Source organism: Bubalus kerabau, chromosome 10, assembly GCF_029407905.1.
Source record: "Bubalus kerabau isolate K-KA32 ecotype Philippines breed swamp buffalo chromosome 10, PCC_UOA_SB_1v2, whole genome shotgun sequence".
NCBI classification, from domain to species: domain Eukaryota; kingdom Metazoa; phylum Chordata; class Mammalia; order Artiodactyla; family Bovidae; genus Bubalus; species Bubalus kerabau.
Window position 1 is genome coordinate 37,414,400 of NC_073633.1, and position 14,597 is coordinate 37,428,996.

The following is a 14,597-nucleotide window of genomic DNA, read 5'->3' on the forward strand; positions in this document are numbered from 1 at the left end:
AAGTATTGATTATTAAAGTATTGTTATAATAAAAGAAATAATGGACACTGAAGAAAACAGGAGAAAGAGAAGAAAATTTCTGGCAACTTTGTTTACATCTCTCTTTAGGTAGCAATCCAGCAAAAAAAAAAATCTTTTAAGCCAGAGGACTGTAATATTCCTTTCCATTGTGGAATCCTGAATCAAGTTTCTAGCCTCAAGAACCAGAAATAAGTGACAATATGGTCAATTTGTGTAATCGGCCAGTGCAGAGACCAGTCAACGCTGAAGGAAAACCATCGTGGGAAGCTTATTATGCCCAATTTAAAATAATAAGCCAAATGAACCATCGGACTGAGGAACAGAAAGCACTGTTTCTTGCTGCCAGTCTAAAGGGAAGTACTCTTATTGTGCTAAGCAATTTGTCAGAAAAAGACAGAAAGAGCTCTCTAGTATTATTAGCACATTAACCAGACTTTTTATAGTTGGACACAAGGCAGGATTGGCCAGAGTGAAATTCAAGAATTCTATTAGAAAAAGTGGATAGTCACTAACCAGATTGACTTGAGATACTGAAGGATGATTGCATTGAATCTACCCAGATGCCCTGAGGACCTGAATAGTATCCGAACTCCATTTTCTGAAGCATTTTATATGACATCAAGTGGAAATAAAGCTATATTATTTTTATTTTAAATCCAATATTATAAGCACTCAGTAAAAGGCTTATTATTTAGTAATCTTCCTGATAAATCTTCAGAGAAAATGTTGCTTAAAGTAAAATGAGTAGAATAGTAAGATTAGAGACATCAAAGATTTACACTAATGCAAATGTTGGCCAAGATCAACGTGTTTCAATGGTTCTTAAACATTACGCTTAGAAGAATCACCTGGAAGGCTTTTTAAAAATATAGATTCTCCTGCCCAATCTGTGAAGGTTTCTGACTCAGTAGTTCTGTGATGAGGCCTGGAAATCTGTAATTAACCATCCTTTCTGGTAATTCTGGTGCATGTCAGAGTTTGAGAGTCACATTCCTATTCATATAGCAGCAACACAGTAATCTTTATGCAGTTTTTTATACTAAAAGTGGTCAATATTTTCCATGGAAAATATATAATATATTTTATTGACATGATGATAAAAAATGGAAAAAATAACATAATCAAAAAGATATATGACCTCCAAAAAGACAATTTCATGGAAAAATATTAAACAAGAATTGAATAAGTAGAATACATGCCACATTGCTAATTGGAGAGATATAATATTATAAAAACCTTTTGTGGGGTGGAGCAGGTCCAGCAGACTTACAGACATGTGAGGCAGAGAACAACAGCTTATCACTGAATTCTGCTGAGATTTTGTTTGTCACAAAGTAATAGTTAATAATATACCCTTCTACTTTAAAAAATTACACACAGCTTTTCAAATACATGGCTGAATTCTCAAGTAAGGGAAATTCAAGGGGCCACAAATGAGAAGAAAATAAAACTCAAGTAGTAGATGCGAGTTGTACACTTAACCTTGATGCTCGTCCCTATAAATATGTTATGTGTATGTGCAAAGTTGCTTCAGTCGTGTCCGACTCCGTGCGACCCTATAGACTATAGCTGCCAGGCTCCTTTGTCCATGGGATTCTCCAGGCAAGAATACGTGAGTGGGTTGCCATGCCCTTCTCCAGGGGATCCCGACCCAGGAATTGAGCCCACTTCTCTTACATCTCCTGCATTGGCAGGCGGGTTTTTTACTATTCATGCCACCTGGGAAGCCCACATAAATATGGTATACTTCAATTTAAAAATGTATCAAAGGTCATAAATTTGAAAGTCATTTAAAAAAGTTAAACTAGTTGTTTAAAATGTACTTAACAGAAAAATAAATTCAGACAGAATTATACCAAATAAAGACACAATCCCATTCCTACCTATAAAAGAAAAAAAAAACTATCCCAACTTACAAGTCTACTATCACTTTAGTACCAAAAGTAGATAAGGATGGTATGGTATGGGAAATTTATGTCTGTCTCACTGATTAACATAGATAGGAAAATCTGAATTAAAGTGTGGCATACTAAATGCGGGAGGTGGGTGGGGGAGAAGGATACTATGAACTACTACTTTAGTTTATCCAAAAAAAATGCAAGCATGATTTTACATTTGAAAATCTATTAATGTATTTCACTAAACTAACAAGAGTTCCAGAAATCTGCAAAGAAATCCGCTTCCATCTTTGACTAAATACAAATGAGTTCACATTTATAAGATTTGAATTCTCAGGGCTAGGTAAATAACAACCTCAGAATACTAGAAAGCTATAAACTGAACAATTCCCAGAACTCTCAAAGGATTAGGAGACAATTGAGTTCTAAACTGTCAGAGTGGAGAAACCTTTTCGAACACCCAGGACATTCATTAGAGATGCCAAAAGGATCACTGCTTAGCAATAGGGTTAAATTAGGCCTAAAGTAAGGGATACTCTAGAGCTACCCTCACAAAGCTTAAGAGCAAGACTCAAGAGTGTCAAGCTGGTCTGCAAATAACTACTTGCCAAAATAAGCTCATCATCCTTTAAAGAAAAACAACAAAGTCTAGATGTTTGGTGATATAACATTTATAATATCTAACATCCAATAATTTAAAAAAACTAGACATGCAAAGAAGTTAAAAAATATGTCACAAAACAAGGAGATCATGAATTCAATAAAACAATGCAGATATGACAAAGAAGAAGAAATTAGAAAAATGACATAAAATCAGCTATTGTACATCTGTTCAATGGTTTTAAAGAAAACATGAACATAATAAGAGGACAAAATATTTTTAAGTTAGTGGAAAACTTCTAGAGCTGAACAATGAAATAAATGAAAAATTCACTTCATGAACTTAATAGCAGATTACACACTGGAGAAGAAAACATCAGTAAACTTGAAAGAAAGAATAGACATTATTTGAATTAAAAAGCACAGAGGAAAATATGGTGACAATTAAGCAGGTCTTCAATAATCTATCATCAAATCTAAAGGGCTAGCATACAGGTAATTGGAAGATCCTAAAAAAGAGAAAGTGGAGAAGAAGAAGAAATATTTGGCTGAAAATCTCCCAATTTTAATGAAAGCTGTAAACTCAGAGATCCAAAATGCTCAATAACCCAAGGCAAAATAAACACATAAAAAATTACACCAAGGCATATTATGATGTTGAACTGAGGTCTGTTTCACATTAATGCTTGTTTACATGTTCCTGCTCTGGAATTAAAATTGGGGCCAGAAGTCCACAAAAAAGTCTTGTACACAAATATTCATAGTAACTTTATTAGCTCCAAACTGGAAACATGCATATTTCCATCAACGGTTAAATGAATGAACAGATTGTGGTATATCTATACAATGAATACTACTCAGCAATAGAAATAAAAAAGCTGCCCATACCACCAATAACATGGACAAATCTCAAAAATATATCACTGAGCAAAGTAGCCAGAAATAAAAGAATGCATACTGTATGATTCTATTTATATGAAAATCTAGAAGAAATGTAAATGTTGCTTAATAGATCAATTCACTGAATAAGTATATGGAAGGTAATATTCTGAAATAGTCTGCTTTCTTCTTTTGTCTTTCTTGATTCATAATCTCCTCCCTGCTTGACCCAAGGACACTTTTGGTATGGAGGAAGGCAGGAGGTCAGATGGTTGTACAAGAGAATTAGGATTGTTACAAAAGGATCCCAATGTTCAGATTCTGACATTTCAAATTAATTTTATATCATGAAAATATATCAAAACATGAATATAATTATCTTTCAGTGGTTTATAAATTAGCAATTGTCTTGAAAGAACAATATCTAAGTTATTCTTTCTTCTTCCTGAAGTTTCTAGGACCATGCCTATAGGCATGGTTGCTCAAGTTCTCCAAGTTTCTCCTAGAGGGCATCCCTTCTGCCTATTAGGCTTTTTGGTAGAAGGGAAATAAGACATAGTGAAAGGGAGCAACATATTCCCTAAGCCAGAAGTGGAAAATGAGCAAGATGAAGGGGGAGTCAGAAAAGGAAGATGTCTCATTGTTCACATTCTCTGTGCTCCGCCCCCTTCAGGTATATACTGCAGGTAAATTGAGGAAAATGCCAAGAGGAGAATGGTTTTATATCAACATGGGATAATAATTATGAGGGCAGAATTGGGTGGTTGGGCAGCCAGATGATTTTGCTTACAGTCCTGAGCCTCCCTTAATTTCAGAATCATGAATACAGTGAGCCTTCCTAGGGTACATCCTGGAAAATATGGTGTGAGTCTACAACAAAGGCTGACCAGCAGACCCAGAGGCTGACTAGACACAGTGCAGGCAGAGCCTGAGATGGGGTCAGCAAGAGCTTGGAGGAGATCCAGCAAGCCAGAAAGTACCACTGGGCCCAGATAAATGTGAGAGACCCCAGACTATGTATTCTGCCAGCTGCAGACTTCAGTCACAAAAACCAGCATAGTGAGTAGCAACCTAGAGGGACAAGTGACATTATTCCTAGATTCAAAAGGTCCCTCTTCCTCTCCTACTTAAGTTCAAGAATATCTCTTCCCCAAAACTGAGATGCCATCTTGGAGAAGGAATTGACAGAAGGGTGAGAGACTGAAATTTCTGAGATTTTGAGTATTTTTCTGGAGATGAAAAGCTATCTAAAGGCTTCCCAGGTGGCACAGTGGTAAAGAATCCACCTGCCAGTGCAAAAGCTATGAGTTTGATCCCTGGATTGGGAAGATCGCCAGAGGAAGAAATGGCAACCTGCTCCAGTATTCTTGCCTGGTGAATTCCTTGGTCAGAGGAGCCCGGGGGGCTACAGTCCATGGAGTTTGAAAGAGTCAGAAAGAACTGAGAAACTGAACACAGCACAATAGTACTTTAAAATTAATAGATCAGATTAAAAAATAAACCAGAATATGTTTCAAATTAGTATGAAAAGAGCAAAAATAAGGAAACTATATTTTCTCTGCCCATCTGAATTTCATTCTGTCCCAGTATTAAGATAAATCTGGAACTGGTTGTTTGGGGAGAGTAGACAATAAAACTTTGAGAAATTATGCTGCCTTGGTAAACAAGAATTTTAATCAAAATTATAATTCCAGAATTAGGAGGTACCCCTTACATTTTGGAAAAATTCAGTTTGGGGCATAAATAAGAAGAAATAGAAATTTTATATGAATCATTATCCTAAATTATGGTAAAGGCTGAAATAGAATAGTTTGAAGAGAAATTTAAATTGTAAGGTTCAATAAAGCCAAAATATATTAATTAGAAAAAAAAAACTAATGACTTTGCGACCTATGCTTTTGAGAAAAGCATAATTTATTACTACTGCAGAGATTAATATCAAACTCTGTTGACCATTAGTATAACCCAGAGTAGACCCAACGCATTAACCAGAATAGTGGTTCTCATGTTTGATAAATCAATATATATTACAGTATAATATATCAGTAAACACAACATTAAAACAGTTCTAAATAGATGTATCATTGGTATATATGTACCAACTTGATGGGTTAGGGCCAATTTAACACAGTTGCTTGGAAGACATAAGTTTGAAAAATCTTGAAAAAAATAAGGCAAATGCATGCACACAGAGAGAGCCAAGATCTGAAAGATTTGTGAGATGTGAGTGAGCGGAAAAATAGAAGATTAACAAACAAAAATAGTGATGAGAAGAGGCAGGTATTAAAGGTTATTGATTACAAAGTAATAAGAGCAAAACCTTGATGTAGTGCTATGTACTGGTCAAGCTCACCAGCTCCTGAGTACATGTTCTTAACTTCTATACTATTCTACAATTCTACAAATGAAAAAGAATTTGTATTTTTAGACAAGAGGGAGTTTAGATTTGAGGGGCAGTAAGGACTCACAACAAATTCTGACAACTTTTTGCCCAAATATGAAAGTAGTTTTATTTTTTTTGTTTGGAGAAATAAACAATCCAGTTCCACTTTGACCCCCTAAATTAATGAGGAAGTACTTCCATTTTAGGAATTTATATAACAGATATAGCACACATGTGTATGAAGACATATGTACAAGCATATTTGTTGTTATGTTAGTATTTACAAAAGACAGGAAATCTAAATGTTTAGCAATAAAAGACTAATTAAACCATGCTTCATCCATGCAATAATTACCTCCTTCAAAATAAGGGGAGAGATTTGTAGGTACTGACACGTGGAACGATCTCCATCATAAACTGTTAACTGCAAGAAGCAAGGAGCAGGAGAATTGAATGGCAGATTTCTTCCAGTTGCTCATCCTGGTTTGCTCTTCACTCTTCGCTGCTCTGCTCCTTGTCCTGGGAGACCCACCTCTATGGGTTATATCACTGGGCTCCTCGGTCCTCCAGCTGCTGGTTGCATTTGGCTAATGGGGAACCCCAACATGGGATCAAACAAGAGTGAGGTCTGAGTGTTCATTCTCTCCTTACCTTAATCTAGCCACATCACTGCTCCTCCCCTATCCGATTCCTCCCTTTCAGCTTGGAGAAGTCACTCATTTTCTTTAAGCCTAAGGGATAACACAGCTCCACTGTCCCATCCTGAGTACTGAGCTGTCTCCTTGCTGTTCCCCTATATTATAACCAATGTATTTGATGATAATTTCTTTGTAAAGAAACTATCCTTAATTTTCCACATTTGAGTGTACCCTTTGTTTCCTGTTATGACCCAAATATGCTATTATGATAATAATAGAAAGAGTGATGGAGAGATCTAGAAATACACATTTATATATGCAGAGAATACATTTAGAATGGTATACTTAAAATGCTAACAATAACAGTCAGGGATAGAAAATGTCACTGGGCTTGGGAATGGAAGGAAGTCTTCATGACATACCCTTTCATATTATTTGAGTTTCTTATCAGGTTGATGTATTAGCCATTAGGAAAAATAATAAAAATAAAGTGTTAAGAAAGTAATCCAAACATTACCTCCAAGATGGAAAAAATCAATGAGGAAACTATCCCATAAAATCTAAAGTCTAGTTTAGATAATATATGTAGATGAAAACATGATGTGTAATCCATGAAGTTGAATTTGTGAGTGGACACACTCCAGTACTCTTGCCTGGAAACTCCCATGGACGGAGGAGCCGCCGTCTATGGGGTCACACAGAATCGGACACGACTGAAGCGACTTAGCAGCAGCAGCAGAGAGGTTCTCTTCAAAGAAATATTTTGCAGATATTTAATAGAATCTAACAAAGAGTGATACACATTAACATGGATTCTCTACTTCTAACTTACTTGTCATTAAGTTGTTGAGGTTTTTATTTAGGTTTAATTTACAGATACCATTCACAAGCTAGTCACAATCTTCTTTTGGACTAAATGTAACAATTAGTCGTTTACTTTTGGCTTTATGAAGTAAAAACTCACTGGTGATAATGAGTGTGGATCACTTTGGGAAAAAAAGTGAAAGTGTTCATCCCTCAGTCGTGTCCAACTCTTTACGACCATTATCTGTAGCCCACCAAGTTCCTCTGTTCATGGAATTCTCCTGGTAAGAACACTGGAGTGGGTCATCATTCCCTTCCCAGGGGATCGTCCCAACTCAGAAATAGAACCTGGTCACCTGCATTGCAGGCAGATTCTTTACCACCAAGCCACCAGGGAAGCCCAGGAAATAAGACTTACTGTCAGGACATAAACTTTTTGTTACATCTTGAGTCAACAGTTTTGTAAGCCATGAATGCAAAAAATCAAGTTGTCTTTTTTTTTCCTTTTTCTGTCTTTTTTTTTTTTTTGGCAACAATTTAGCAATGGCATATGCTTCTAACTCAAATGACTTCACTTCAAATTGACATTAAGAAATGTTTTGAAGCATAGTCATTTAATAATAATTTGCTTCAAAATAAGCAGCTCGCTTCTTTTTAATGGGACCCACATCCCTTAGCATGTGACTCAACAGTGTGGTAAATAAAAAAGCAACATGCTCTTGAAAATAGTCCCCAGTATGTTCCACTCTGCTGCTTCGTGGGTTGTGTTTGTTATTTCGAACCCCAAGTTAGGGCTATAGGTGTAAACCCCACCATTTTCTTCATGGCAACAAGGCCAAACACTGAGACAGAGGAACTGGGCTTCTGTCAAGAACCCACTCGTGACTTGAGTGTATTTCAGCTTTCAAGACCTGATTGTTTTCTCTTGTCTCCCAGGGATCACTAGCTACCTTATCACCAAGAAGAATGACCCCTTGACAGCATGACTGCCACCCAGAATCTACACCAAATTGCAATGGCGCTGAAGAACTCATCAAGATCAGAAGGTCAGGAAGACAATTACATTAGGACATATATGGGCTACAAGTTATTTGACAATTTTCTTGGCTTACAAAAAATATCATTTTTAAAGTTTCTTTTGACATACTTAACTGCCTTTTTGCTTACAGCCTGCACACTGCCAGTATTCTTAAAGTATCAGGGATTCCACCAAATGAGAATACTGCCTTTATTCTATTTGCATTCCATTTCATAAAATGTTGAACTAGAAGCAACAGTTTTCTCCTTCCCCAAACAATCACTAGTATTCTCTTATCCACTTTTTACTATTGGCAAAATACCAATTAGACCAGCTATTTATAAAAGAATATTCTATAAAGGAACTGAAACTAAAAGACTTGGTTGTTAACAGTGAAGGCAGATAATAAACTAAAATAAATGGCAGGCTTACTATTTAAGCTGCTTGACAACTTGAATTAATCCAACTTTAAACTGCCTTTGCCATTATACCAAATTGATTAATAAAACATTACTAGTTAGAGGTTTTTTTTAAAAAAAAATCTACATCAACCAGTAATTAATTGCTTAATTTCTTCAAAGTAACTTGAAATTTTTGTAATAATAATAATAAATTACAGCAACCATTTATCAACTATCTGCTATATGTCAGATACTTTACATGCATTAGTTCTAACCTTTACCACAATCCATCTGGGCAAAAGATTAATATGCCCATTTTACAGAAAAAGAAATACAGTCAGAGATTTTAAGGGACCCAGAGGACGACACAGTCTCATTTCCTCCCATTTCCTTCAATGGTTTAGTTTACATTGTAACAAATGACTTGTCCAGTCATACAACCATTTCAGCTGATTTATTCATTGAATGAACCAGTGTAATTCATTCATTGTCTTGGATTTGGGGAGATACAGCTTGACAGCTACAAAGAGTATGTCAGGTGTCAATGAAATAATGGAGTATGGGTTGACTCAGATCATCTGAAGGATTCCACTCACAGGGGCCCCAACATCCAACTGGTTTTAATAATTAAATTGATCCAGATTTCCCAAAGCAAGAAGCTGTGGCTACATTCTGTAAGTCTGTTGTGTACCACCAAGTCTTGTGTGGGTGTGCAAAAATCAAATTGTCATCCTCAAGGTTAAAGAGGTTCCACTACCTTAGTCTAAAAGAAAAAAGCAGTATTCTTGTATGACTGTTCTAGTTCTAAGAGTAGCACTGAATGTGAATGGATGCTGCTCATTCAGCAGCTTTATTTACTGTACCCTTTTTTGACAATGAGTAGATACACCAAAAGATTGCACTTTGTTGAAAATGACAGAAGTTTTCACACAAGTCAGAAGACACAAGAAGTCTCATGTTACCATTCAGGAATGGCATATCTCTTTAAGTTCTTCCCAATGGCTTTTATGGCAATGAAGAAACCAAGGAGCATATTTTTCTTGCCATCTTACGTGCTGTTTTTAGTCTTTTTCTGGCAGCATGCCTGGAGTGTGAGGGTTGGTCTCCAGATAGATCTTTAAGTCTTTCTCCTTGCCAATTACCATCACTCAAATACCCTCATTATCAGTGGGTATCTTAAGCTCTGGGTTACACCTCCTCTTTATTCCACTTCCAGAAGTAGAGCTTCTAAAACAGATGCTTCTATTAATGTTGCAACTCAGCTGACCAGGCATCTGTGCCTAGAGATGGAGTTGGAAAGACAACAGGTTCTGAAACAAAAGGTAAATAATTTAATAATGCATTTCCTCTACCTAATATGACACAAAAGTTAATGCTCTACAAAGGAGCCAAAATTTCTGAAAGTAAAACGATTTGTGTATATAGATCCTTTATTTTGTTTACATAATTTTATACCAAGCCTCATAGATAACAGTACTATCTTTTATCTCAGGTTTTCCTTTATCCCACTCACTCTGACAAACATCCAAATAATTTTTCACTCCTGAAATATTTCCATTTCTTAAAGTCTTTTTAAAGAATAAGCATGTTTTTGTATAGAAAGAAAAGACTGAAAGGGAATTTAATATAAGTCATATTTGCATTAAAATATGAACTGAACTGTTATGCTATAAATGTTAACATTAATATGTTAAAAAAAAAAGCCAGCCCTCCGTATCTGCGGGTTCCACATCTGATAATTCAGCCCACTACATACGGAAAATATTCAGGAAAAAATATTTCCAGAATACAAAAAGCAGAACTTGAATTGTTGTGCATGGCAACTATTTCCATAGCATTTACATTGTATTAGGTATTATGAGTAATCTAGAAATGATTTAAAGTATATGAGAGGGTGTGGATAAGTTATCTGCAAACATTATGCCATTTTATATAAGGGATTGAGCATCCTCAGATTTTGGTATCCATAGAGGTCCTGGAATCAATCCCTCATACTAAGATATGACTATATATTCCTCTATATATGGGAAAATACTTCATATAGACCAAAGGGAGAAATAAATAATTTCCATTTTGCTTGGCAGTCTTACCAAGTGTTTCCAGAAGCTGGCATTTGATTCTTAAACTTGGTCCAGTGGTGGCCCAAGACACTCCTTAGATAATAGAATGAGCAAAGCCACAGCAGAGGGAAATGGGAAATCGGTAGCCTGATGTGTTGCCCAGTGGGATTCAAGTTATCAGCATGTGGAGAGTCTGGCAAGGTGTAATAATTCAAGATCGTAGAAAGTCATCTTGGGATTTATTCTGTCAATAAACAGGAAATACTAGATGCTCTAAGTAATACTGTCTCCAATAAAGCTCACTTTATTTGCTCAGACTTTAATCAACCAATCAATGCTTTGTTGAGGTGACATAGTCCATTTGACAGTTCTCCATACAGTCTCACACTGTGTGCCACCGGGGCCAGCTGCAGCTTTGCAGCCGCGAATGAGTCACTATGTTGAACTTGAACCACCGGACTTGTAAAGGTAAATCTGAAAAAGGAGGTGAGCTACCTCATCTTCTTCTAGTCTGGAAAGAGAGTCCAGTTTAGAGGGGCTAAGTGACTGGCCACCAGGAAAAGACTGCAGACAGAAAAAGGAGCTGTATTCTGGAATGCCCTCCCATTCTGGGTTGTTCCTATAACAATTCTCATTGCTGTTCCTTTATCCTCATCCTCCTCGCTTTCTTTTTTTGTCCTTAAGCGAAGAAAAAAAAAAAAAGATCTCTGTTTATATGAAAATGAGCTAGCCTTTGCTGCCCTAAAGAGGTACTGTAAGGTAGAGAAGCCACCTGTACTTAGTTGGGTGGAATGCGAGGCACACATGAGGAGTGTAGCACAAAAGTTTCATTTTGCATGTTAAGTATTGGCCATGGGCTGCATGAATTGAGACAATGTGTCATATATTTCGGAGAAGGCAATGGCAACCCACTCCAGTACTCTTGCCTGGAAAATCCCATGGATAGAGGAGCCTGGTGGGCTGCCGTCCATGGGGTCGCTAAGAGTCGGGCACGACTGAGCGACTTCACTTTGACTTTTCACTTTCATGCATTGGAGAAGGAAATGGCAACCCACTCCAGCGTTCTTACCTGGAGAATCCCAGGGACCAGGGAGCCTCATGGGCTGCTGTCTATGGGGTCGCACACAGTCGGACACGACGGAAGTGACTTAGCAGCAGCAGCAGTCATATATTTAGTGGCATGTGGCATTCCATGGCATGGAGCACTCCCACATCATTGCCAGAATTTCTGGTGCCATTGGCTTGAACATTTCTTGTCTACTTGTTTTCCAATGCCATATATGTGAGATGAGGTCCTCCATCACCTCTTAGGGGCTTCCCAGGTGGCACAAGTGGTAAGGAGTCCACTTGCCAAAGCAGGAGACGCAAGAGAGGCACATTCAATCCCTGGGTCAGGAAGATTCCCTGGAGAAGAAAATGGTAGCCCACTCCAGTACTTCTTGCCTGAAAAATTCCATGGACAGAGGAACCTGGTGGGCTACAGTATATGGGGTCACAAAGAGTCGGACATGTGTGCACACACACACACACACACAGACACACACTACTTCTACCTCAAATACTGCAAGAATGTCCCAACTGGTGGTCGTGGGTGGGTAGTGGGGAGAGGTTTTTGTTGTTTAGTTACTAAGTAGTGTCTGACTCTTTGCAGCCTCATGGACTGTAGCCCGCCTGGCTCCTCTGTCCATGGGATTTCCCAGGCAAGAATACTGGAGGGAGTTGCCATTTCCTTTTACAGGGGATCTTCCTGACCCTGGGAAAGAACCTGCATTTTCTACTTGGCAGGTGGATTCTTGACCACTGAGCCACAAGGGAAGTCCAGGGGAAGGGAGAGAGGAGGAGGAGGAGGAGATAATTAACTTTTATTGAGAGTATGGCAGGATTTTTTTACATTTATTTTTATACTTTATTTTTAACTAATTTCAAACATGGAAAATTCACAAGAAATATACAAATCTCCTGTACACCCTTAGCCTAGATTCACCAGTTCTTCGAGTTTCGCAGCACTTGAATTACCATTTTCTCCTGCTCTTCCTGTCCATAATTTTTCCTAAACAATTAAGAGTTGGTTGTATATATCATGCTACTTTACCTATTTACATTTTAGTGCATATTTTTAACATAACTATAGTAGTTATAAAATTTAGAAAATTTAATATTGATAGAATCCTTTTATCTAATCAAGAGACCACATTCCAATTTCTCTTATTGTCCCAATAACGTCATTTACAGTATATATATTTTTTCCAGTACAGAATCCAGTCCAGGACAATGAATCACAATTGTCCTCTCTCTTCAGTCTCTTTTAATATGGAATATTTACTTGGCCTTTCTTTTGAATAATGCAGGTCAGTTGTTTTATACACTGTCCCTCAGTATGGGCTTGTGTGCTGTGTCAGATGACTACATTTAGGCTGTGCATTTGTGGCTGGAATACTAAGAAGTGAGGCTGTGGGAATTCCTTGGCAGTCCAGTGGCTAGGACTCTGTACTTTCACTGCCAAGGGCTCGTGTTCCATCCCTGGTCAGGGAACTCAGATCCCAACAGCTGCATAGCAGCCAAAAAAATTAAAAAGAAGTGAGGTTGTGTCTTTTTCCATGTATCATGTTGACAGCAAATCATGCGTTTTGGGATGATGTTAGTTTTGATCACTTGATGAAAGTGTTGTCCATTTTCTCCACTGTACTTCTCTATAATATGAACATCTTATTCTTCAACAACTTTCCTCCACTAATTTTAGAATTCATTGATGGTTCTAGCCTAAGTTATGTTTTTCTATGATTGCTGCAAAGTAGCGTTTTTAAATTTTTCATCATCCCTTCTACATTTATTAATGGACATACTACCATAAGAAAGAACTTCCTCTCCTTATTTATTAATTTATTATTGTAGACTCACAGATTCTTAATTTATTATTTATTAATTGATATTTTAATAACTAATGATTAATAATTAATTTATTGCATCCTTTTTTATTTTTGATGCCCAAATTATCACAGATTTGGCCAGTGGGAAACTCTTTCGGGCTGGTTCCTATCTCTTTTGACAGGCCTCCATCATTTTTTTGTTAGCACTTCCTCACTTTTACTCACAATGTTCCAATCTCATTTTGTACCTTTCCTGCTCCAGCCATGGCATCTTTAAAAGGCATCATGATAAATAAATAATTTCCTAACAAACCTACAAGATAGGTACTATTAATGTTCCTGTTATACATATGAAGAAACTAAGACACAGAGAGGTTAAATAAATATTCCAGGGACATAGAGCTATTAAATAGTGAAGCCACAAATGCTGCTTCTAGTCATGTTTCTCTCTCCAGTCTTCCCACCCACACACCCCAAATCTCCTCTCCACAAAGTTAACAGGATGATAAACCTCGAAAGGAAACACTGAATCTCTTCATCCCACAGCAGTGTCTTGGCACCTGGCATTTACACACTAAATATTAGTAGAAGTGAATGGAACTAAACTGACAAAAAGTAAGTGAATAAACACTACCACCACTTTTTCCTTTGCCCCCCTTTTTTTAGTGATCTAGCTGAGGGAGCATAAAAGGGATTCCCAGCATAAAGTGAGAAGAGAAGAGAGGGTGCTGTCAGCTTGGAGGGCAGACGTGAAGGTGCCTCAGACCATATCCACCACCCGCTGTGGTCAATCTGGATCTATTTATCCCCCAGGAAATTCCACTTCTGCATCTGAAATTCCCTCACAATAGTCTCTCACCCCACTCTCCTACGTGCCTCTAGATCGCAGAACCTCTCTGTTCCTTTATTCCAAGAAAACATCCAACCCTGTATCAGATTTTACCCCCAGTCTGTCATAACCATGTGTCTTCCTTTCCTTCTTTATCCAATTTAGACCCAGTGGGCTCAATAATTCAAATACCCTCCAA

At 37.4% G+C, this 14,597-nt stretch overlaps 1 protein-coding gene and 1 long non-coding RNA gene across 2 annotated transcripts in view; one reads left to right on the forward strand and one right to left on the reverse strand.

The window, feature by feature from the left end:
- The window catches only part of CDIN1 (CDAN1 interacting nuclease 1), a 277,462-nt gene extending 269,095 nt beyond the window's left edge, over window positions 1-8,367 (forward strand). Inside the window, exon 11 of the mRNA XM_055537312.1 lies at window positions 8,160-8,367. Coding sequence (XP_055393287.1) covers window positions 8,160-8,169 — 10 coding nt within the window. The 3' untranslated portion in view covers window positions 8,170-8,367. The remainder of the gene's footprint in view (window positions 1-8,159) is intronic.
- Window positions 5,939-12,185, reverse strand: LOC129621187 (uncharacterized). The gene is made up of 3 exons (XR_008699086.1): window positions 11,772-12,185; window positions 9,695-9,952; window positions 5,939-6,368 (listed from the first exon to the last, which is right to left on the reverse strand). It is a non-coding gene; the product is annotated as an uncharacterized LOC129621187 (long non-coding RNA).
- Window positions 12,186-14,597: the final 2,412 nt, after the last annotated feature.